General features: G+C 31.1%; 1 protein-coding gene across 1 annotated transcript in view; it reads left to right on the top strand.

The window, feature by feature from the left end:
• The window catches only part of LOC136969551 (mutS protein homolog 4-like), a 101,516-nt gene that overhangs the window by 39,000 nt on the left and 37,963 nt on the right, over positions 1–24,553 (top strand). The window contains exons 7-11 of the mRNA XM_067263765.1: positions 5,900–6,120; positions 6,249–6,443; positions 7,906–8,025; positions 8,416–8,482; positions 17,097–17,281. Of these exons, the coding sequence (XP_067119866.1) occupies positions 5,900–6,120; positions 6,249–6,443; positions 7,906–8,025; positions 8,416–8,482; positions 17,097–17,281 (788 nt within the window). The remainder of the gene's footprint in view (positions 1–5,899; positions 6,121–6,248; positions 6,444–7,905; positions 8,026–8,415; positions 8,483–17,096; positions 17,282–24,553) is intronic.

The raw sequence follows: 24,553 nt of genomic DNA, 5'->3' as shown, positions 1-24,553 counted from the left end.
ATAATATTTACCAAATCATCCAAATTGTTTGCCCAAGCAATGCTGGGCTTATTTGCTAGTTGTTGCATAAAGTATTTTCCTCAACTTTCTCTTGTATATTCAAGCTGGAAATTGCCTATTTTATGAATGTCGACTCTTTTGTTGAGATTCATGACAGCATCTCTCCCACTTTGAGTTTGACAAAATACATTAACTTTACAACTGTGTTTTTGAAGATTGCAAGAAAGGAAAGACAAAAACATAAACAGGGGGGTTGTGGACCTCACAATCCTAAGTATTTCAACATGTTTCTGACCACTAGTACTGACAGTAGTAGGTAAGTGAACAAAGTGAAAGAAAAGAGCAGTATTGAAAAGCAAACCAAAATGATTGTTAACCATGTGTACTCTGTTTAGTGTCTGTTGAAAAAATTTGTGCTATTTAACTTCACAAATGATGATTTCACAGTTACACTTATAAATTATCTTTGTAGTTTGTGTAAAATTTCTGGCACCTACAAGTTTGATAAGAGGGAGGAAAATGAGTTATTTCTGGTTGGGATACTTCAGTTTCTACAGACCTGTAGATATGAAAGGTAGAAGGAGAAGTCCTCTCATCTCTCCTCTAAACTCTGTTTTAAATAAAGTCATCATCATCATCAATTATTTACAAAAGATTGTTTTTTACAAATATGGAAACAGTATACCTAAAAGAATTATATATAACTTAAGTATGTAAAGTCTTCCAGGCCTTCCTGTTTTGGGCAAGCTCAAATTTCTTAAACATGAATATGTTTAGGAAATTTCATTTTATCACTGTCTTTAACACTAATAGTATACTGCCAGAACTAAATTTTAGGTCTTCTCTACTACTGTGACCATCAGTTGAATTATAAGGAGAGAAAAATCTGAAATATTTACTAGAAAGGTGTGTGAGGAGATGGCCAAGCAGTGAGAGTTGTCTTTTTTTTAGTGTGTCTGAGGGGTATAATTAGATTTTCTGCAGTATTTTGTCATTAGATTTATAATCTGTCCATATGTATCTCATTATCTTCCTGAGACAAGTGACATGAAAGTTGTTTATAATTTAAACAGATTTTTTGGTTGCCAGATTTAATATCTGGGCACAATAGTCAAAAATAGCTTGACTAGTAGTATGATAAAGTTTGATTTTTGCTCCAACAATAGTTTTTAAATTATAGATTGGAAAGAGTTTTCTATGAGAGCTTAGTGCTTTAAAGTTCATTGCAATTATGTCAGATGAACTATCCTTGACCAATAAGTTTAAATATTGAATTCTCAACATTTTCAATATCATTTTGTAACAATCAAACTGATTTTATTAAATTTTTTATTTATTCAATTATAAATATCATATCCAGTTAAATAATGATATAGATATTGATGAATTAGTTCTAATGATTTTATTTCCAAAGAATATTTCAGTTTCATTTTCCTAAATCATTTTGGATGGTTATATACAAAACTGTGTGGTGTTATCACACCATTTTCTGTTTTATATTTTATTATTATTATTATTATTATTATTTTTTTTTTTTCTTGCCATTGTTCATGTTAGGGAGCTGCTCCTTCCTTCCTAACTTTCAATGTGGGTTTATAAGTTTCCCCTGGTGTTCTTCGACCTCTTTTTGGACTTGTCCCTTCGTGAGGTGAGGTGGTTAAATTATGAGTGAGAACCGGTTAACCTACGAGTGAATGAGAATCAACAATGAAGGAAAGAAATGAACAGAATTTTAAATCTATTTCCATCAAGTGTTGTTTGTGAGATTTTCTTGGATAAACAGACTTTGAAATTTAACTTCAGCTAAATCCAACAGAAAAAAACTCTAGTTTCAATTTTGGTGCATCCATGAGATTGTTTGGAACATCAACAAAAGAAAGGAAAGGTATTTGTTTTATCTATACATGCTATTGATTGTATTGCCGATTTCTCTAATTGTTGCAGGGTTTATTGCTTTTATCAAATTTCCCACATGATTGTATGCATTGGAAACTACAAATGTTTTTTTTTTTTTAAATTTGTTAATACCTGGAATAGAATATATTTTTTCCATATTTGAATTTTTCTACACTAAGAGCACTAAGAGGACCTTTTTAATCATACTTATCGAGGGTTTGTTCAGGCCCATAATTTGGGTGGCTAGATGCTGAATGATGTGGTCTGACATATCATCCAAGAAAAATTCCTGGGTTGCTCATCCAGATTTATTCCTGAGTTCCCAGAGTAGAGTATAGGCTGAGACTTAAACATCTTGGCCATCTGGTTATTGGAATAGAACTTTATCAATTTTGTTCTGAAATTAAATAGATATTCTTAATTATGTGAAAATATTTCGTATTGAAAATGAATAATAAAAATACTTGGGATTTGTGATTTGAATTGTTTTTCTCTGAAGTTACGAATTTTATTTTAACATTTTATATATAATTTTTAGTACAGAATTTGACAGCTTAATTATATTATTTGTTTTATTTATTACTAGCTGTTACCCTTGGCTTCACCCACTCGGATTTTGCAATTTGATAGAAATAACCCTCCCTCAGTACTTCACTAAGGTTCTCAATCATTAGTTGTTACTAATTTGGTAAAATTACTGATTTTTGTTTTTTTCAAACTATGAACTGCTAATGCACCTAAATTCAAGTTTCAAATATTATGGGATTTTGAGATACGATAAATCTGAGTTTAATTTTTTTTCGAAACATAAATGACGTTGAAAACAAACTTCACCTGTGACTACCGGTACATATAAAATCTAATCCAGCAACTTCAACCTTTAAATTTCTGGTACAAATGACGAAAATTAACAGAAAAAACTAACGTTTTCGAATCTCCATCGAGATCTTCTTCAGGTTCGTTAATGGAATGTCATGAGAATAGAACTCTTTTGAAGTTCAAGAAATCGAACATCTCCAGCGTGCGATGACGATGCAAAACATAAGATTGATTTAATAGACCTGAGTCTACTATCGTAACGTCGCAAAATATCAATGCAGGAAATAAAACCATGTCTACCATCGTGGATTGACCTCCGAGATGTATCGCCACGCGTACGATAAAACGTTGCTGTCTTTGTAATTAATGCATTTCCCCAATTTGGTAGCTCTGTAAATCTCCAGGGTCTCCAATGCCCTAATGTGGTCCGTTTTGAACGACTTCTTAATGAGGGTGGCGTTATCGAAGTCCGCGGCGTACGTCGACAGGGCAGTGGTGTGCCTTTTTTTGGCAACGTCATTCTTATGCTCAGAAACCCTGACGTTATCCCGTAAATGACGTTATCTGAAACTCCTTAAATTTAAATAAATAATAAAATGTAATAATACTGAGCATTCACAAAAGTAAAATCTTCATTATTGTACACCATCAGTAGTCCATCGGAAATTACAAAAATTATGGAGATGACCTTCCCTCTTAGGCTACTGCCTCCGCAACAAACATGCAAAAATGGTAAAATGTCCTCTGGTGTTTTGCCACTATCACAATAATGTTTTTTAAAAAATTATCAAAGTAAAATCGTGGCCGAGGTTATTTCAGACACCATAGTAATTATTTAATTTATAACAATCTAAATATATAAAATTCTCACACGCGCAACAATCAAACACGGGTCGTATCAGCTTATACTAACTTATAACTTTCTTACAATTAAGGAAAATGGGAAAAAAAGCAAAAGGGATAGGAAAGGAATAGAAATACCTGGGGTTTTTTGTAGCGATGTGCTCTTGGATAGGACACCACTTTGAAACTTCCCTTTATTTGTGACCCTCTTCTTGTCATAGACTTTTCATCCATTCCTGACTTCGTCATTTGTCCTCAAGGTTTTCTGTCCATAGTCTATTTTTTCTTTTTAACTTCTTTGGCATCTCTCAGTCTCAGATTGTCTTTCTCAAGGTCTGGAGCACTCTTTTTCCCTCCTTACTACTACGAAATTCTCACCAAAAGTGACTATTTCTCTGTCCATTTTTGCCCCAGGGCCCCACACCGTCTTTTGTTCTACTTATTTTCATGGAAAAGATAATCCTACCCAAGATAAGGGTTAGATAAGGAAGTTCTAAAAGGAATTCAGAACAAAGAAACAGGAAGGAAGGCTAAGATTAATTCAAATAAAATATACAAATATACAATATCATGGCTGACGGCCACACTATAATTGAACAAATATGTAATAAATTCAAATTTAAATGGTTCGAGCATTCATTTGGTTAAAAAATCATAATACGTAAATATTGTACGTTTGGAAATTAACCCTTCTGCAGTCATATGATTTTTTGATTTAATTTCAGTCACATGGCCTCCAACAGACACCATTTTTTATCTTAAAATTGTAAAATTTTTGGCTTTGCTTCAAAAATTATTATTACATCTTTGTTTTCTTTATTTTCTCTACTTTTAAACTGTGTAAAATATTTTTATATTGACACAAATGCTTTATTTGTGTCGAATTTAACGTAATTTGATACGTAAAACGCAAAAAATAAACATCAAATTTCAACTCACTGTAATTTATCTCATGTTTCACTGATTGCCATTGGGTTTGTTTGTAAATAAGGAAGAAATATGAGTCTTTCAAGTGAAGTCAGTAGAAATTTCATACTACTGCAAGAAAATTTGTCCACAGACCCCGCGTTACCCCCTACTGCGAAAGTCAATAAACATTAATTGTTTTTTGACTCTATTTTCAAATGCTTCTTTCTGAGTTGTAAATCGATCAATTGACAAAGTTTTTGTATCGTTTTACTCATAGAAATGCTGTTTTTAAGATTTAACAGATAGTTTTCTTAGATGTTTATATATTAATTTTATTTTTAATTTTTAAGTTATTACCATCAGAAACAAAAAATTGCATCTGAAATAGTACAGTTGAAGCCATTCCTCTGGTTAAACCTTAATGCTCTCCCTCTCCCCCTATGGGGGAATTTCGAAAAATTGCTCTTAGTGTCCATTCCCATGGCGTACCCTACTAAAATGCAGTTAAAAACAAAAAATCGCATCTAAATTAGAAGTGTAGAAGGCATTCTTCTGGTTAAGACTTAATGCTCTCTCTCTCCCCCGCGGGGGAATTTTGAAAAATCGCTTCTTAGTGTGCGTTTTCATGACGTACCTTAACTGTGTACCAAATTTCACCTCTTTAGGTTCAGCAGTTTGCTCTGGGCAATGATGAATCAGATCAGTCAGTCAGTCAGTCAGGACAAGTATTTTTATATATATAGATAAGAGATAAGTTTCACTTATCATTAGCATAACTGAATCTGTGACAAAAAGTAATAATATTTTTAAAAGAATAGTTAATAGTTTAAAAATTAGTGCATAATTTTTTTAATAATTTTTACAGATTTTAGAATTATTTAGTCTATAAAAAAATTTTGAAGAAAAGTAAAATAATTATTAGCATCAATTTGCAACAACTGTATTTTTTTAGTAATTATTTTAAATTTGATAAATATTTTTCACAAATTTCATTTCAAAATTAAGTTATCAATTTTATTTTAAATGTTTGTTTAAAATTAAATGGTGGATATTTTGATTTTTTAAAGCATGAAATATTTCATTTATTTTTTTTTCACTTCGTATGGAAATTTTCTCTGAATTATATTTGACCTGAATGAGAAAAAGTTTAGTGAATGTTGATCTAGAAGGTTAATTTCTATTGTTATTCGAACAACTTTTCAGATTGTTACAGTAGAAGACTGCTTTATTTTTTCAAAGATACAAAATGTTCAGTAAACAATGCAATAAAAACAATAAAATAATTATATCAGTCATTTCAAATAACTAAAGTCAACATCAACTTAACAATATAGAAATGCTACCTAACAAGATAAAATATTTGCAAATTATATTAATCAAATTTAAATTATTTACTAAAAAAGTAAAGTTGTTACAAAATGTATTTTTTTAGATTCATTAACTGCAAAAAAAATTGAATTAATTACAAATCTTCATGATCCAAAAAGTAATGAAAATTTGTTAGGTGTTTTACAACATACAAAAACAATTGGTGGAACACGATTATTACGTGCAAATATTCTACAACCACTATCTGATTTAGATACCATTGTGACAAGATTAAATTGTTTGAATGAACTTATTAAAAATGATGAATTATTTTTAAGCTTGCAGGTATTTATTTTTATATATCTTTAAAACCAATCTTTATTTTAGTCAATTTATATTTAAAATTTATTAGTGAAAATGAAAGTACATTTAATTAAATACATTTAAATAATATATATTTTTAATTTCATTAGTCTATTTTAGGTCACTTTTTGGATGTTGAATATATTTTATCATTAATTATTCAAATACCAAAACAAGAAAATATTCAAGCAGCAGAACAAAGACTTACAACTGTTATCTATTTGAAACACGTTTTAGAACTTGTAAATCCATTAAAAACAGCTTTGTCAAAAAGTGTAAATCAAGTTTTTGTAAACTTTTCAAAGGTGAGTTTGTTTCTTTATTGATTCTTTAAAATACACTACTTATATTTTTTAATATATTAAAAGTTTTTGTTACTAATTATCTATATAATCAAATAAATAACAGTTACCTTTATTTAAAGAAATATTAAAAGTGTAAATTAAAACTCAACAATAACATTTTAAATACAGAACTGACTCCAACTTCAGCACTGGAGTAAAATCTACACTTCCTTAAACCTGTTCCAGCGCATAACATGTATAGGATATACAAATGTTTTCGAACTATCTCGCAGTTCTTTCTCAGGTCAACTAGTTTAGGAATGCTTCTGAATGGAGCGTATGGAATTCAACAGGATTGAAAGTCATTTCGACGAAGTCAGTCTTGCCTGACATGCGCGGTTGTGTGCTGGTGGAGGTAGCTACAGGTTAGCATCTAATAGGGACTGCCAGGCCAGCAACAGATTCAGCTCCTCCTTTCAGTTGACGCACATGGCTACTTGGCCAGCTTTATAGATGGTTATGGTTTCTAGCCACTTAAGATGGTTCTGGTGGGGTGTGTTGACGATGACTACAGCTTTATCAAACTGCGCCTCAACATCGGGATCGGATGCATACAATATGTAGCAAGGGCAGTAGTGAGCCGCCCATGCCTGATATCCTCTTGGTGTTCCCTTATACGGGTATTTAAAAACATATACGTGTATATTGTACATAAATATAATGTTAGCTAAACTTTTAAAAATCAATTTATTATGATTTTTGTTAACATATTTTTTACATAAAGTACCAAATGGCTTTGATTAGAAAGCTGAAACGAAAGAATAATTTTTCAGTCTCATAAATTCTCTGATTTTTTAACCAAAATTCATAAATATGTATTACAGATTTCATTTACTGTAAGAAATATTAAACTTTGTAATTATATAAAATGTTGTTTTGACTAACTGATTGTTTTATTTAATCAAATTTAATGAAAAGTATGTTCATTTCAAACAATTTCTGCATTTTTAGTCAGATAAACATGGTGGCTATGTTTAATTTTGCCCTTTCTGTAAATACTAGTTCAAAGAGGCTGACATGCAATGCAATTACTCTCTACAGGTATACTCTGACCATATCATTAGATTATATTATTTCTCTATAATATTGTTGTACTATATCATCAACTGTAAAAACCTTTTGTAAAACTGTAAAAAGTGTAAAATTAATATTTAATACTGAATATATTTACTACAAATCAAATTGTATATTTTGTAAAGTTACATTCTGTTCCAGTAGTAATTAGGAAGAAAATTTAAAGTTAGATGTAATTTTTTAACATGATTAAATATTTTAAATTTTTACATGTTTTTTTTAATATATTTTTGTTCTTTTTACCATCATATTTTAATTGCACTTAGTTATGTTATATTTTATATTAAATTAGTCTAATTTTAATTATACAATATTTCAAATATTAAAACTTTTTAAACATAAATTATAGACATTATGTGAGCCATCCTTTGAGAATTTATTAAAAAAAATTCAGTCTGTCATTCATGATGATATTCGCTATCAAAAAGGCACTTTGAATACACTTACACAAAAATGTTTTGCTGTAAAGGTATTACCTTTTTTTATTTTTAAGAAATTTTAGCATTAATTTAATTGAAATTTTTTAATTTTATATTTTAAATATTAAATTATATAATTTCAAATGTTTACAAATTATTTTCAAATTTTAGTTTAATTTATTTTATATTTTAATTTTATAGATTATTTTTGAAAGTTTTCACTTTACAATAGCTTTATTTCATTTTATTACAATATGTTTTCAAAAAATTTGTTTTTTTATTGTATTGCTACTGTAGTATATCATCATAATTTTTGTAAACAAATACATTTAATTTAGAATAAGTTGACTTCATTTTTTAATGTTAAATTTTAAAATCAGATAGAGATAGTGATTTTATAAATTTACCTGGTCTAATAAATTTAATATTTTACTATTCAGCCAAATATCAATGGTCTTCTTGATGTTGCTCGTAGAGCATATACAGAAACTGTTGATGATATTGCAGGTGAGATTTTAACTTAGGGTCCAAGGATGATAGGTCCACTTTGTGTGAATTTACAATTAACCATTGCTTGTATTTATTATATAGGTTTATTGATATATAGTGTGTTGCAATATAATTCAACTGGATATTTTCTTGTGTAATTTTTAGTTTAAGAAACTGTTTTTCAAATATTATTTTACTATTTATAAGAATTAGCTAAGTAGGATTTTTATAATGTTATGGCTTCTAATTTTTAAAATTTTCCTGGGAAAATTTCTTCAAAATCAATAAATATTTTTAATCTTAAGTTTGCTATTGTTTACTTCCAAATCATTTTTAAAAAACTTACCATAACCATTTCCAAATGAAATATATATGGTCATGCTAACATACAGTAGTGTACAGTACAATCTTATTACATCACCTGAGGTTTGCTCAGAGAAATTCTTTATTTAACAAATGTTTTCAACTGTTACCATAGGCCATCTTCAGATTTTTAACTAAATTTTAATTCAAAACCTGGTTTGACTATGATAGTGTGCTAACATTGATATCTATGAAAATCAACTCAAAAATCCTTATTTATAGTTAAAGCTAAATGGCATTATTGGGCTATAGCTTAGCAGCATAACTGCCTACATCTGGACAAATTATTTAGTATTTAATTTATTACATAGCCATATTATAGTCCAGTAATTTGTGTTAACATTACTATACAAACAAAAGCAAAAGTAATCAATGACAAAATGAATATGCATATTAATTAACAGTATAAACAACTCAAAAATGCAGTATTTGAGAAAAATCTACTTAAAGAATACTATAAAACTTATAGTATAAGCTGCTTTTAAATTTCAGGTAAGTATTTATGACAGTAAATTCTATTATATTCTATAGTATAGTAATTATGGATCTGTAGCTCTGCTCTCGTTGAATGTGAGGTATTATCAGTTAAATATATATGAGGTCTTTGAGTTATGTCACTTTTCTTGCTTTTCTAATAACTTTGTTATTTTGCAAGATAGAGATGTGATACTTGTGAATGTTGGGGCACTTCATATGTATTTTTCAGTGACATAACCTCAAAATTGCCATTTTTTGAGTTCTGTCACCTGTTCAATACATATATAACATGGTGGGTAAACCCTCCATGTTATATATGTATTATTATTAATTTTTTTGCTATGTTAACGTTTAATATATTTTTCCAACTAATCCTTTCGTTTCCAACTGTAAAACCCACTAAACAGAAAAATAATTACTTTAAGGCATGTTTTGGGCTAGTGGGGTCCCCATACTGTGTAAGGAGGCATAAGGACGATTTTTGCCATTCTGCATCAGGACAGCGAAGTGAGAAGCGTGTGGAAGGAGACAAGAGGAAGTGTGAAAAGAAAGTACTACAGAGTGCAGACATTGAAGAATAGCATTTTGGTTTTTTTGTGACTTCAAGAAATAGGGGAAAGGTTACGAATTGGTATCTCACTTCTCTTTCTGCAAAGGACTCTTCAATCAGCGAGGTGACTATTTTTCTACTTTACGGACTGACTCCCCCATTCATACTGCAACCGCATGATACGAGGACAAAGGATCCTGAACTAACAAAAGAAGAAAAAAAAAGGAAATCATTCCCCCTTTTTCTTCCATAATTTTACTAAACTTAATATTAATTAAACTTGGGATAATTTAATTTTAATTAGTAATATATGCTGTTGCTAACGGATTGCCCACATGCCAGATCCGGAACTTATAATTCTCAGGAAATTGCAATCCATTTTGTTGAGTTAAAAATAATGTGGAAGGGGGTGCTGTAAACCGGTATACGTTATAATAAATTGATATTGCTATTATTCTCCTTGTGTGTGTGATAGCGCGACTTATTTTACTTATAACATGTGGGTCTCGTTAACCCATCACACCACAGCCTTTCTTGCTGACATGCGATATATACATGTAGTTATCATTAGACCTGTGGTTTGCAACTTGTGTTCCAAGGAACGATATGATTCTGCTGATAAGATTTAGGGTTCCACAAATTTTAAGATTATTTTCCACAAATGTGACTCTCTGCACTACTCACATTCGTGAAAAATAATATCCATGGAGTCTAATGGAGAGAGAATCAAATTACATATTTGATTCTTTGTATTCAAAAAGTAAAGTGTTCATTCTTGTTGGAAAAATTGTTGCCCAGTGTGTAGCAATATTTGAATACAGTAGAGCGTCGTTTATCCAAATCAATTGGAGACTGGGGTTGTTTGGATAACTTATTTTTTGGATAACTGATTATGTATGAAAAAATATATTAATCTATCCCATATTGAAATTTTTCTCCGTTGCATCTCACTTCGCATTGAATTTTCGTCGATTTTAAGCCTAATGAACATTTTTATAATAATAATCATGGCTATTGTATCGTTAAAAAGTTATTTTTTTATTTTGTACAAACAAAATAAATATATTAAAAATATAAAAACAAAAGAAATTATACTTTAGAAGTTAATCTAGTATCAAAAACGTTCAATTCAGCACGACACAGTCAGACTGGAAAGCTTTCAGTTAACCGACGTTTCGGTTGATCGGCTTTCAGATAAACAACGCTCTACTGTACTTGAGTATCAATTTAGTGATTTTGAAAAAAACTTAATGTATTCGGTTCTTTCACTGGTTTATCACCTACCACACCTGCTGACAAAATCGTCTGTGAAAATTAATCCTTCACATTAACTACTAGTTTGAATTAATATTATTTGTTTTTCTAATATAATATTAATATAAATAAAAAAACAAATCAAAAATAATTCATTTAACAAAAAAGGGTAATATGCCCCTTTTTTTGTTAAATGAATTATTTTTGATTTGTTTTTTTATTTATAATCAGTAAAAATGGTCATGTTTTGAAACTTATCAAGGTGAAAAGGTCTCTGTGATTAAAATAAATTGGGAATCACTGCCATAGACTATTAACATATACAGATTTATGGTTGTACCTAATAAATTAAAACTGACTGTTTTATCTTGTCATAAAACGTCTGAACCTGTTATAGAACATTGATTCTCATTGATTGATTAATTTTCTGGAATGTTTTTATTGTTATCAACAGTATAAAGGTATGCAAACTTCCTGCATTCTATTGGTGATAGACCATATGTCATTTTTGATGCAGTAAGAAGATACTTTGACAAAACATTTTCTTTTTCATCACTAAATACTGGAGATGCTAAAATGTTGTTCAAATGCAATGAGCTCGTCACATTCTTTATATTTTAGAACATATCTTCTGAAGTCATTTTATCTGTATTATATTCGGTTGGTACAGAGTTGGTTGCCAGCACAAACCTCTTGAATTGTGTGGGGTTTTGCATGATTTTTTTGGATTTTTACATCACCTACAGCCCAAGTAGTCTCTGAATGGTAAACTTATTTAATAAAGATGTGCCTCTCTTAATCTTACAGAGAAATTAAGATTAAGAGAATGGCAAATGAAGAAGCAATCAAGTGTTTAGGGTGAAAATTTGTTTATACAGTTGTGATGTTGCTGATTTAGCTCAAAAATAGCTAAAATTCATATCAGGACAACAAGTGCATCAAAAAGTCATATGTGAATATGGTTCGGACATTGAGTCAGGATTACCATTTATGAAAGAATCTGTTTATTTGATTATATATATACACTATTATACTGTATTTAAATTTCCAGGGTTATCATACATTTGGCTCTAGTGTATTAAGTTACCATAGTATATACAATTTAGACCATTTTATTAATTAACATATCCCAAAATGCATTTTGGCAGTCTTAAGCAAAGATCTCTTCAGTTGGATAAAGGTCTAAAATATAGGAAAATGCTTTGAGACAACACAAAACTGTAACATCAATATGCATACAAACACATTTAAAAAATTGACAAAACCAGTTACAATGTGACATTTACAATTATTAAAAGAACATTCTATGCATTAGATGTACAGTACATAATAAGATAATAAAGTAGATGCCACATTATTTGGTGAATCTCATACACACGAAGTCCCGGACAGGTCCGAATCACCACAAAGTCTGCAAAAATTAGTTAATTTAGAGAAATATTTAATTGTTTTAGAAAGGCAAGAAAAAAAAATTGTTTATAGTCAGACACCTTTTGTTTATGTTAAAATTGCAATGCAGAATCATAAATTGTAGAAGGAATGTCATCGTATGATTGGAGGGAGGTTGAATTTAGCTTTGATTTTGGCCTCTCCCACGCACCAGGTAGGAGTCTCGTTATGCTTAGTAAGAAAGGACCAGCCTGGGACGATGTTTAGCAGAGATGACTAATGTTGATGCATTATCTCATTTACCAACTACTGTGGAAGAAAAGACTATCCCTGAACCTGAACCAGAAGAGATATTTCTTATATTTGAACAGCCAGAATTGCCCATCACATCTCAGGAAGTAAGCAGAGAGACAAACAAAGACTCAGTGTTAAAAAGATTAAACATGCAATCTTACACGGATGGTCACTTAGTAGTCCAGAAGAACTTGTGCCTTTTGCTAGGCAAAAGCTAGAACTTTCAATTCACTGTGGTTGCATTTTATGGGGACGAAGAGTAGTTATCCCTAGAACTTTGCAACCACAGCTATTACACCTGTTATACTCCACATATGAGGGCATGTCTAGAATGAAAAGAACAGCCAGGAGCTATTTTTGGTGGTCTGAAATGAACTCCCAAATTGAAGAGACTGTATCCATGTGTAGAAAATGCCAAGAACAGAGTTCAAACCCAACCCCAGTTAAAGACAATCATTGGCCATCACCCTCGGGACCCTGGGACCAAGTACATATTGATCATGCATGACCACACTATGGACATATATATTTTATTCTAGTGGATGCTTATTCGAAATGAGTGGAGTTAGAAGTACAAATGCAGTCAACCCAGAAAACTGAAATTATTGAAAAAAATATTTAGTACACATGGACTATTAAATACAATTGTAGCAGACAATCATCAAAGCTTTAAATCCCAAGAAATAGAAGAATTTATATGAAAAAATGGGATACAGCACATATTTACCTCTCCGTGTCATCCCTCTTCCAACGGACAAGTAGAGAGACAGGTGCAAACTATAAAGAGGAGAATCGAAAAATTAAATCACAGCCAAGAAAAAAGTAAGGTGTTGCTCCCCAGACTTTTGTTTAGCTTACGCACAACACCTAGTAGCACTACAGGAAAAATGGCAGCAGAACTGTTGATGGGAAGACTATGCATCATCTATGATTGACTAAATCCACACCTATATAAGGATAAAAAAGAGGAAACAAGAATATGAGAATTCCAGATAAGAGACAACATCAATTACAGGTGTTATAGAGATGCAAAGAAGTGGAAACCAGGTAAGATGACAAAGATTGGACCATATACATACATGATAGCCTCACCAGAACAAACTATAGAAAGGAGACATATCAATCAACTGATTGCTTGAAGAGAACAATCACTCCAGAACAGTCCACATCCACTACCCCTGAACTGTCAGCACTCACCACTCCAGAACAGGCAACATCCAGTTTGTCAGAACAACCAACATCCAGCTCCCCAGAATAATCAACATTGAAACAAAGGACCAGAGCTCTAGAACACACACTCTACCTGGACATCTCCGAGTCCAGGTAGTGTGTGTGTTCTAGATCACATCTCACATCACAGGGAGGATCTGTTGTAACTTGATCTGGGCATCAAGTTAAGGTGGAAATTTCAACATACTTTTCTTTGTCTGAGAGAGTCCTTGTGTAGTCTTCACCCTAGTCAGTTGTATCCCATAGTGAATAAAGTTAATTGTTAATTAACTACGTGTTTTTATGTGAAACAGTGTGGAAAACAAAATCAATATAAAAACATGCAAGTGATAAACCAAAAAAAGAACTTGAGAAAAAGAACAGATCTTTTCGGAAAAGTACCTCATATCCTTGAGACATTGGATTTTAAAGAATTAGTCCCTAAACATTCTGATTGGTTTGATTTAGAGCTTGTATACCGGTTTACCGATTTACCGGTTAACCGATAAATTGACAAAAAATCATTTGGTAAACTTACCGGTAAATGAAAAATCCATACTAGAAATTTTTATGTAGAAAATATTGTGTTTATAGATATTTGAAAGGGCTAAAGGGACATTGAAAATAAAAAAACAGGTAAGTGTAAGCAACAATATATCTAATTATTAATTCTATGTGAGATATTTTTTGTTTAATTTTAATTTAAACTTTCTTGGGTTTGAGAGGCACTGTAAATCGTACAGAAAGCGCTAGTTATCATATGTGATTTGTAATCTGCAGTTTTTGAGATTTTTAAAGGTTTAAAATCTTTACAATCAACACTTTTCTTAAAGAATAAGTAAATATCTTCTTTTTTAATATTTAAAAATAATAATATGTAAATATTTCACGTATTTTTTAAATTAATAGCAATTTTGAATACACCACATTATGACAGGACATTAATGCAATATTATTGTAAAATAACATTAAAATTTGAACTTTAAATAAATTTTTTACTTCTAACAACTGTTTAAAATAATTAAATACAAATATTTATTACAAGATTCTAATATTATGCCTTAAGATTGTGCAAAATATGTATTATTCTAACTCTATTTTCTTGGGTAATCTTGGATTTAGTCGAATTTATGGACCTGTGCCTGCTGAGGTATGCGCAGAATTAATAGAAAATAAATTAAAAGAATTTCAAATTTCTTTGAAAAATATTGTCTGCATAACATCGGATGGAGCTGCCGTCATGAAGAAAATGATGAAATTACTCAATAAAAACCATCAGTTATGTCTTGTGCATGGATTGCAAATCAATAAAAGTTCTTTACAATATAAGCACATCAGATGTACAGGATGATGATGAATATAATGCTAATTTACTACTTACTACAGATTCTGATTCTGATAATTTGGACATTGAATACGATAATTTTGAAATAAACCAAGAAACTACTGGCTGTACCGAACTTACTCTACAAAATGCAGAATTAAATTCTTTAATTACAAAAATACGGCAGATAGTAAGACTTTTTAGAAAATCGCCAACCAAAAATACATTACTACAAAAATATGTCAAAGAAATTATTGAAAAAGAACTTTCTTTAATTTTAGATTGTAGAACCAGGTGGAATAGCTTACTAAACATGCTGGAAAGATTTTTATTACTTAAAGATGCTGTCCGAAAAAGTCTAATAGATTTGAAACTGGACTTAGATTTCAATGACAGAGAAATAAAATTACTACAAATATAATCTCAAGCCTGCAAGCCATTAAGTTAGCCGTTGAAACACTGCAATGAAAAGACTAATTTATATGCAGCCAATGTTACTTTGAAACTTACGTTGGATGAATTAACCAACCAAAATACATTTTTAAGCGTTGAATTGAAAAAAACATTTAATATATAGCATAAAGGAGAGAAGGAGTGTTTATTCAGACATATTACACTATTTGACAGACACTAATTTGGTTTTGTCGGGTCAAGAAAATTATGACATTTTTAATATAAACAGTAAAGCAACAATAATCAAAAGCATTGTTGAAATACTTTCGATTATTGTTGATAGTAGTCAGAGGCACTTAAATGATCCTGATTTGGATTCCAATTCAAAGTCAGATAACGAAAATATTGATACTTCTACACCTAATGTCGAATTATCAATGAAGCAGAAACTCTATGACCTTATCAAACAAAAAACAGAATGTCAAGAAGAGTCGGTTCCACAAGCAAAAAACACGAAAGATTGGAAACAAATAGTAAAAAAAGAATTAGAGTACTTCCGCCAAGAAAAAGTACGGGGGAAGTATATTCAAATAGTATTTGATTATTTAATGACCATTCGTCCAACAAGTGTTGAATCAGAAAGGGTATTCTCAGAATCTGGATTATTTTGTACAAAAATTAGATCAAAATTAGGAGATAAGACTTTAAATAATTTAAGTTTCTTGAAAAGTTATTTTTTAAAAAGTGGTAATCAATAAAATGGTATTAGGTACTATATATTAGTTCTGTTGTATTTTTATTTTTTTGTATTATTTTATTTCTGTTTCTAAAAGTTATTATTATAGTTTGTTTAGAATAACACTTTAATTTTTATAATTTTTATATTCTATATCTTTGAAATAAAAAATGTGAAATGGAAATCAAAATGACATATTTTTTATTGCCTTAATTTTATTTTTCAGGAAAAAATTTACTGGTAATCTACCAGTAAACTGGTATTTTAATTTTCAGTAAAAATTCGGTAAATTTACAATCCCTAGTTTGATTTACCTCTCCTCACTTTCTGACTGGTTTCCTTTTTGTTTCTACATATAACTTCTTGATCAATTCAGGTTGCAAGAAAGGTTGAGCATCGATGTTTAACATGACATTTTTTGAATGATTTGAGATTTGTATCAATTTGATGTATTGCTTGCAGAAAAATACACAAGAATGACAATTCCAAGTTATAATTATTGTGTATAACAGTGTGTCTAGAAACATAAACATAAAGGTTGTGGACATATTATCTATGGACCCTAGATTAATTTTAAGTTTTAAAAATTAAAAATTATTTTATTATAAGTTTTATAGTAATTTTTCTTTATTAATCTTTTTAGAACTGATTCAACAACTATCAAAACAATATAAACTTCCATTAATATGTAGTTATGGTGCCATAAGAGGATTCTATATTCAATTGTATTGTGGTGGGAAAAAATGTTTAACTGTCAATGATTTACCTTCTGTTTTTGTAAAAGTAGTGAAATTGAAGAACTATCTTAATTTTACAACAGAAGATTTGGTAATTTTATTCTATTATAAATTTTTATAATTATAATGATAAATTTTAATAATTTTAAATTTTATTAAACATTTTGAGTTTTGATTTTTTAATTAAAATTCAAAATATTATATTATGGATTAAGATACAGATGCAACACTTCCATAGAACAGTATTACACTGAATTTTAGTGCCTATTGGTAGGAAGACCTAAATGTATTGCATAATGCCAGCTTAAAAATGTAAATTATTAATTAATTAATACATTGGTATCTGTGTATTAAAATGAAAATAATAAAAATAACTCTCTCACCAGTCACCATCTTGCTATGGTGAGAGAACTCAGTAATTTTGATGAACCACAGAGCTATGCTGGCTAGAGAAACTGCTCCTGGTAGAGTCACCCATGTCAGTGAGGTCTGTGGAGAGAAATTAAGCCAAAAGTGAATGAACCCACATCTGTGGAGATCTAGCCATGGTGATAACACAATTCAAGTGTAATATCGGCTTGCGCATTGCCTGGGTTAACAAGGTCCATGCTTGTGAGATAGGCAGAGGCTCATGTTTGAAAAATTTGTCAGTGTCTCCCTTGGCTACCAGTGGTGAAGGCAACACTGGTCCATGTATGGTTATTGCAATGCCCATACCAGTTTTGTGAAACCAGCCTAATTTTGATGTTTCTGAGGCAATCCAGCCACAGACCACTAAGGCAGGTAAATCATGCCAACGGATGAAATGGACATCAGAAATGAACAAATTTATTCTGTACTTACTTCACCATTACAACATCTGTACCAAATTCATCATTGAAACAGACGTGACAGCGTACAGACAATAGTTACATCACTTGTTTTCACAACGTTATCTTTATCTCACAGTCACTGTACAAAGAGTTGTTGATCAAAAAAGAACAATTATACATTACAACCTTATACCACAAACATCACTAGAACATATCAAACAACAATTTGCAGGACAATTACACCAACAAAAAAAATACTGCCAACATCAACAACAATTACATTATCCATCAGGATCATCAAGATACGTGTATTAACAATACTGTTCCTACCATCACTATTTTTACTGATGCTGATAGTATCAACACTTTTCATTGACTGAAATAGATTCAGGTTTAATTCATACTATCTCTTTTTTCCAAGAAGCACTCACTAAATTTACAAGCACTGACCCTGCACAACAGCTACACATTCCTAAAATCAACACTTCTAAACTAGTAGGGAAAATACTACATTATGTGAACACTTACATATTACCAGATTGCATTCATTCTATTTCTACACTCAGATGTCCACACTCTATGCTTGTACAGTTACAATAATAACCTACTGTGGATTAAAATTGCATCTATAGACAGAAGCACACAAATCAAAAACCCTTCAAAAGCTTGCCTGGCAAAGAAGAATAGAAAATATAAATAAACAATATTAGACAGCAGCTAGGCAGGCTGACACAATATGCTACTATAATAACAAAACAACACCTAAATTAATGAAACAACTAAACAAATTTTCAAGAAAACTAAAACACACACCAAGCATGAACAACACAATGTCCACATTGCAGAATATATTGACACAACGAAACAAAAACTTGCAGCCAAAACATGGCAATTCAAATGATACAAAATTTGCTTTGTACAGAAATAACAGAATAAATTATTCACAAACAATGAAAAACTCTTCTATAGGCAAATTAATACCAAATCTAGTACTGATTCTCAACACAATGGCATGGCAACTGAAGAAGAACTCAAAAATTATTGTCATCTCTTTGATCTACTGCTGTTTTGCACAATGCTGAAGCAGACAGGATCAAAGAGGAGAGCAAAGACATGCAGGACACAGCTATTATGCATTGTGTTAAATAAATACACAAGACATCCAATGCACAATGCAGAAAGCACACAACTGGACATCAATATATTTTTTCTTTCAACTGGATAAAAATAGTCAATAAGAAAAACATGCCTTTAAAAATCCAGCAAAAAAATTTTTACTAATAAAAACATTTTCGAACGGTTTTACTGATCCTCATCAGTTAAGATGACACAGATTGTGAAAATAGAATGCAAATTTAAAAATAAACGTTAAGCAGAATTCTAAAATAAATATATAGATACATAACTGAAATAATAGTTGTGAATAATAAATAAATAACTACAGAAATAAATTAAATGATAAAAAATAAAAAATAGACGAATAAAAAACTCCGTAGTAAATTAATATTCATAAAAAGACTGGCATGCGGTAGCCAATCTGTCAGCGTCCCTATGGTTGATGCAACCCATATTTTTATGCGCTTTAAATATCTCCAATTTTTCTAGATATTGCATAGTATTTACATTTGATGCTGGTTTGATGATAGAAGTATGCTCCCATTGCACTTGAATGTCCTGATGATGTGTGTAAGCCGCCAGCGTCATTCTATTGAGATTTTTATCAATAGTATATTTATGTTATTTAAGCCGTTGCTGCAAGTTGCACCTAGTGGCACCCACATAAACCAGCCTTGATCCAAAACGTTGGTTGATTATTGGAATGGAGTAAATTCCTGCGGTCAAATTATGCTTATAAGGTTGTTTATCATTCCTTTTTTAAGAATATTAATTTATTACAGAGTTGTTTCTTTTCTTTTACTCGTCTATTTTTTATTTTTTATTGTTTAATTTATTTCTGTAGTTATTTATTTATTATTCACAACTACGATTTCAGTTATGTATCTATATATTTATTTTAGAATTCTGCTTAACATTGTAAAGTACTATTTTTTTTAGTATCTTAGGAAACCGACTATAATTACGGTCGGTAAAACTTCCGTTAACCTAACGGGTACTTTACGCGGATTCGAGATTAGTTTGCCAGGCCTGGGCTTTTAAGCGTGCACCGAAAAATTAGTAATAACAACGATAAATATCAAGTCAAATCAAAAGTTCAAATATATTTAATTAGCAACTAGAACGTACTACGTACAAATATCAATAATTCCAAACAAAATTTATTAACGAAAATCAACAAGTCAACCCGACAATAAACTTAGCTTAACTTAATAGTAATTCCCCTTTGAAATTCGACAAATCAAATACTTAGCAACTATGAACAAAATCTCTTACTAATTAAACGTCTATCCGTCACCTCACTATACGAAGAAACTATTTCCTCAATCCTTTCGATATCGTCAAATCGTCAATCGAACTCCTCTTTAGCACCTTGGATCGTCCAATTATCAATCTGGACTTCTATCAGAAAATACTTCGCTTTCGAATTAACCTCGCTCTCACAGTCGCCTCGATTTGGAAATCACCTCTCCTTCTTCGGTTAACGTACGGGTTTTACACTGTGAGGTGACGTCACACTTGAGCTGGGTTACTCCTCTTATTTACATACTTAGTTGCTAACATTAACTTTGTTCTGGCAGCTTTAAGTTTCCGACAAAGCTTATAAACCGTTTACAAAATATTTATCATAATTTTCTGGGATGTTTAAGACGGTTTATCAAGTATTTCTCTACTAGTGATTGTGGGGACTCCCCCCCCATTTTTTTTCTGCGGACTGTTACTTCCGCCAGGCAGCGCAAGTGCGCAAGATGTTTCCTATGGCGCTTATTTCTCCGTGAGTTGTTTTTTCTTCATTTTTCATTACTAACAAGAGAGTGGTGGGGAACCTTCGTCCTAAATAAACATAAACCCCAAACAAAAAGATAATAAAACGGAAATAATAATAAAATAAAAAATAAGGTTCGGATTCAGTTCCTTACACCATTTGTTTTTAAATTTGCATTCTATTTTCACAATTTGTGTCATCTTAACTGATGAAGATCAGTAAAACCATTTGAAAATGTTTTTATTAGTAAAAATTTTTTTGCTGGATTTTTAAAGGTGGTTTTTCTCACAACTGGACATTTGGTGTAGACAACATTCACAATTTCTGGTACAAACAATTCACAATTTTGCACCATGAACTAGTTATACATTTAACTCATATTATCAACAATTTATAAGACATGCCAAATTTTCTCACGCAGGGCACCTCTATGAAACCAAAAAACACCACCACTAAAGACTGCATAGTACAGACCAATTTCATGTCTTCCAACACTTTACAAGATTCTTACCTCTTGCATTTCAAACAAAATATACAATCATATTGATGACAACAATATGATTGTATATTTTGACAACATTCTTACAAAACAACAAAAAGACTTCTGTAGAAATCAAAAAGGTTGCAAAGAACAACTACTCATTGACTCTGTTATCCTATGGCAAGGTCATAAACAACATAGAAACATACACATAGCATACATTGATTACAGAAAAGCATTCGACAGTGTCCCACACACTTGGCTGCAGCACACACTTTGCACCTACAAAATGTTAGACTTGGCGCTTATCAGAAAGATTGGTAAAAAGGCAGTTGGACTAGCGTAACCAGTTATGTAACAAAGGAACAAAGAGTGCACAAAGATTACACACAGTCTTGACTCACGGAAGGTCAGTGCTGGAAAGGGGAGAGTGAAATGAGGTCACCTTCCTCGAGGGGTCAACAATGCCACCAGCCTATTATTATGTCAGAAGAACATCTACAAAACATCACGATCATTGATTCCAACACAAAATTCATTTCCAACTTATTAGTTTCCTTGGTTTTACCATGCTTCACAGGAGAACAACATTACATCTTGCTTAGATGCTTAATGTTACATCATCGACATTACATCTTAATGTCCATAACACTCACATAAAAACAAATCAAATATACATTAAGCAAGAAATTTTTCAAGGAGATTCCTTGAGTCCTCTTTGGTTCTGCCTTGCACTTAACCTTTTATCTAACATATTGAATGAAACACAATATGGCTACAATATCAGACACTGCAAAACATCACTGTTCACATTATCACACCTCGTACATGGACAATATCAAAATTTACTCATCCACATAGAATCAGCTTCTTCATCTCTTACAAACTACATACACATACTTAAATGATATACAAATAGAGTTTGGTCTAGACAAATGAAAAACACTCCACATTGAAAAAAGAGTTCTGAAGAAAGGAGACTTTGTATTCAGAAGTGGAGATATTATCAAATGCATAGAAGGCAGCAAGTTTTACAAATATTAGGATTCCAACAGGCCAAATTTATGGAACACGCATAGATAAGATAAAGATTAACACTCAAATACCAGAACAGATTGCATGCAGTACTAAGAACATACATAAAAGCAAAACTTACTATTAAAGCTATTAATAAATGTGTTATTCCTGTACTCAGTTATTCTTTTGGAGTTATACACTGAACATGCACAGATCTCGAGCAGCTCCAAAGGAAAACCAAGACAATACTTACTAAGCATAAACAATATCATCCAAAATCATCTGTAGACTAACTTTTCCTTGTAAAGAAGGTGGCCTAACTAATATAGTTAACCAGCACTACAAATAAATTCTGACACTGCAGGAGTTTTTCCACAAAAAACAAGAACCATTAAGATTACATAAATCTATAATTCTGGCAGACAGTAACCATACACCTTTAAACTTACACGTAAACAACCTCACGAGGAACCCAGGAGATTGTCACCACCAATTTTGAAGAAATTTTGTGAATGTGTAGTATTTACTTGTGATTAAACTCTACCAAGCTGCAGGACCCATATTTGGACATTTCAAGAAAATCATGATTAAGTGTTTTTAAAAGTATTAATATCTATGCAGAAGCACCATTTAATCATTCAGGACATGGCGTAATTAATTAAGGTATTGCATGAAGAGTATTAATATGTGGGTGTTAATATGTTGGTTTGAATTCCACATGAGAAACTTTTTTTTTTTACATTTATAATTTACTCTTGTTGTTATTAAATTTGTTATGTACAATTTTTATGCCATTTTTAATTATTGAATTTTAAACTTACTATTATATATAAAATATCAAAGAATTCAAAAATTATTTTTCAACAATTTAAAGTTTTTGGTACAAAATATATACATACAATAAATACTTACAATTACTGTTTCACAAGAATATAACAATATTTTGGGTGCTATTTATCTTAAAAACAGTTAAAACATAATGGTTCAGTACACCATGCACAAATAATTATTACTACTTCATTTGCACAATCTTTACATTTTGTTTTAACAACAGAGGTTGGAAAACAAATTTTATTAACATTTAAAAAAATATTTCTTTTGTATGTTATTTGAGATGCAAACAATGCATATTTTAACATGTCACAAAAAACTGGTGTGCCTGGTTGTGAATTTGTAGTGCTCTGCAACTCAACTGTATATATTGTCTGATTGTTTATGTATGTATGTATGTATGTATCCCATGGCATGCTGTCATTGGAAGCGATGGAAGTGCTGATTCCACCTTCCAATGACCTTCTCTTGTATTTTATAAAATATAAATTTTCATATTTTAACATACTTTGCATTAATTAAAATTAATATTTTATTATAACTGCATTATGTATCTTTTACAAATTTATATACTACATGTGAAAAAAAACGATAAGATTGCTATTGTATATTCGAATAATTCGGTGGCAGAAGGAATGTCGAAAACCGGGTCAGTTTCCAATCAGCCAGATTATATAGGCATTGGCACATGCGGTTTACAGAGCACCACCACTCACCCGGTTTAGCTGGTAGAAGCGACACAAGCATAAAGTGTCCAATTTTATATCCCGGACCGGTTCTGAGCTGTTAGCCGCCTGCCTGTCAACTTCCAAGCAGCCAGATTATAGGCATTGGCGCATGCGCTTTACAGAGCATCAATGTCACCCGGTTTAGCTGGTAAATGCTTCACACATAAAGCTTGTAATTTCATATCCCAGACCAGTTGTGGGCTGTTAGCCGCCTGCCTGCTAGATATTCGGCCACCCTTGCCCGATTATGTGAGTCATGAGTAGACTAGATCAACGGCGGGCAACCCCCGGCCCGCGATTGTAATTTTCAAAAACAATAAGAGAAATAAATGTAGTAATTAACTTTTTATTTATTTATTTCATATTTGCAGACTAAAAAAATTACAAGTCACGAGAAGGCGTCAATTAACTACTACGGCCCGCGGAAAAAAACGTAAAATTTATTCTGGCCTATGTTATAAAAAAGGTTGCCCACCCTAGACTAGATTTATAACTTAACCCAACCGATAGGAATTTACTGGCATGTTTTTATGATAGTTCTGTATAGTTGACAGGAGTTTTAAAAAAATCTATTAAAATATTTGATATATTTATTCCGCGTTTATTCTGCTCT

This window comes from Centruroides vittatus, unplaced genomic scaffold, assembly GCF_030686945.1.
Source record: "Centruroides vittatus isolate TY-2023 unplaced genomic scaffold, ASM3068694v2 contig_1035, whole genome shotgun sequence".
Classification (NCBI taxonomy): Eukaryota; Metazoa; Arthropoda; class Arachnida; order Scorpiones; family Buthidae; genus Centruroides; species Centruroides vittatus.
The sequence above is the reverse complement of the archived record's forward strand: the minus strand, read 5'-3'. Positions and strand labels throughout refer to the sequence as shown.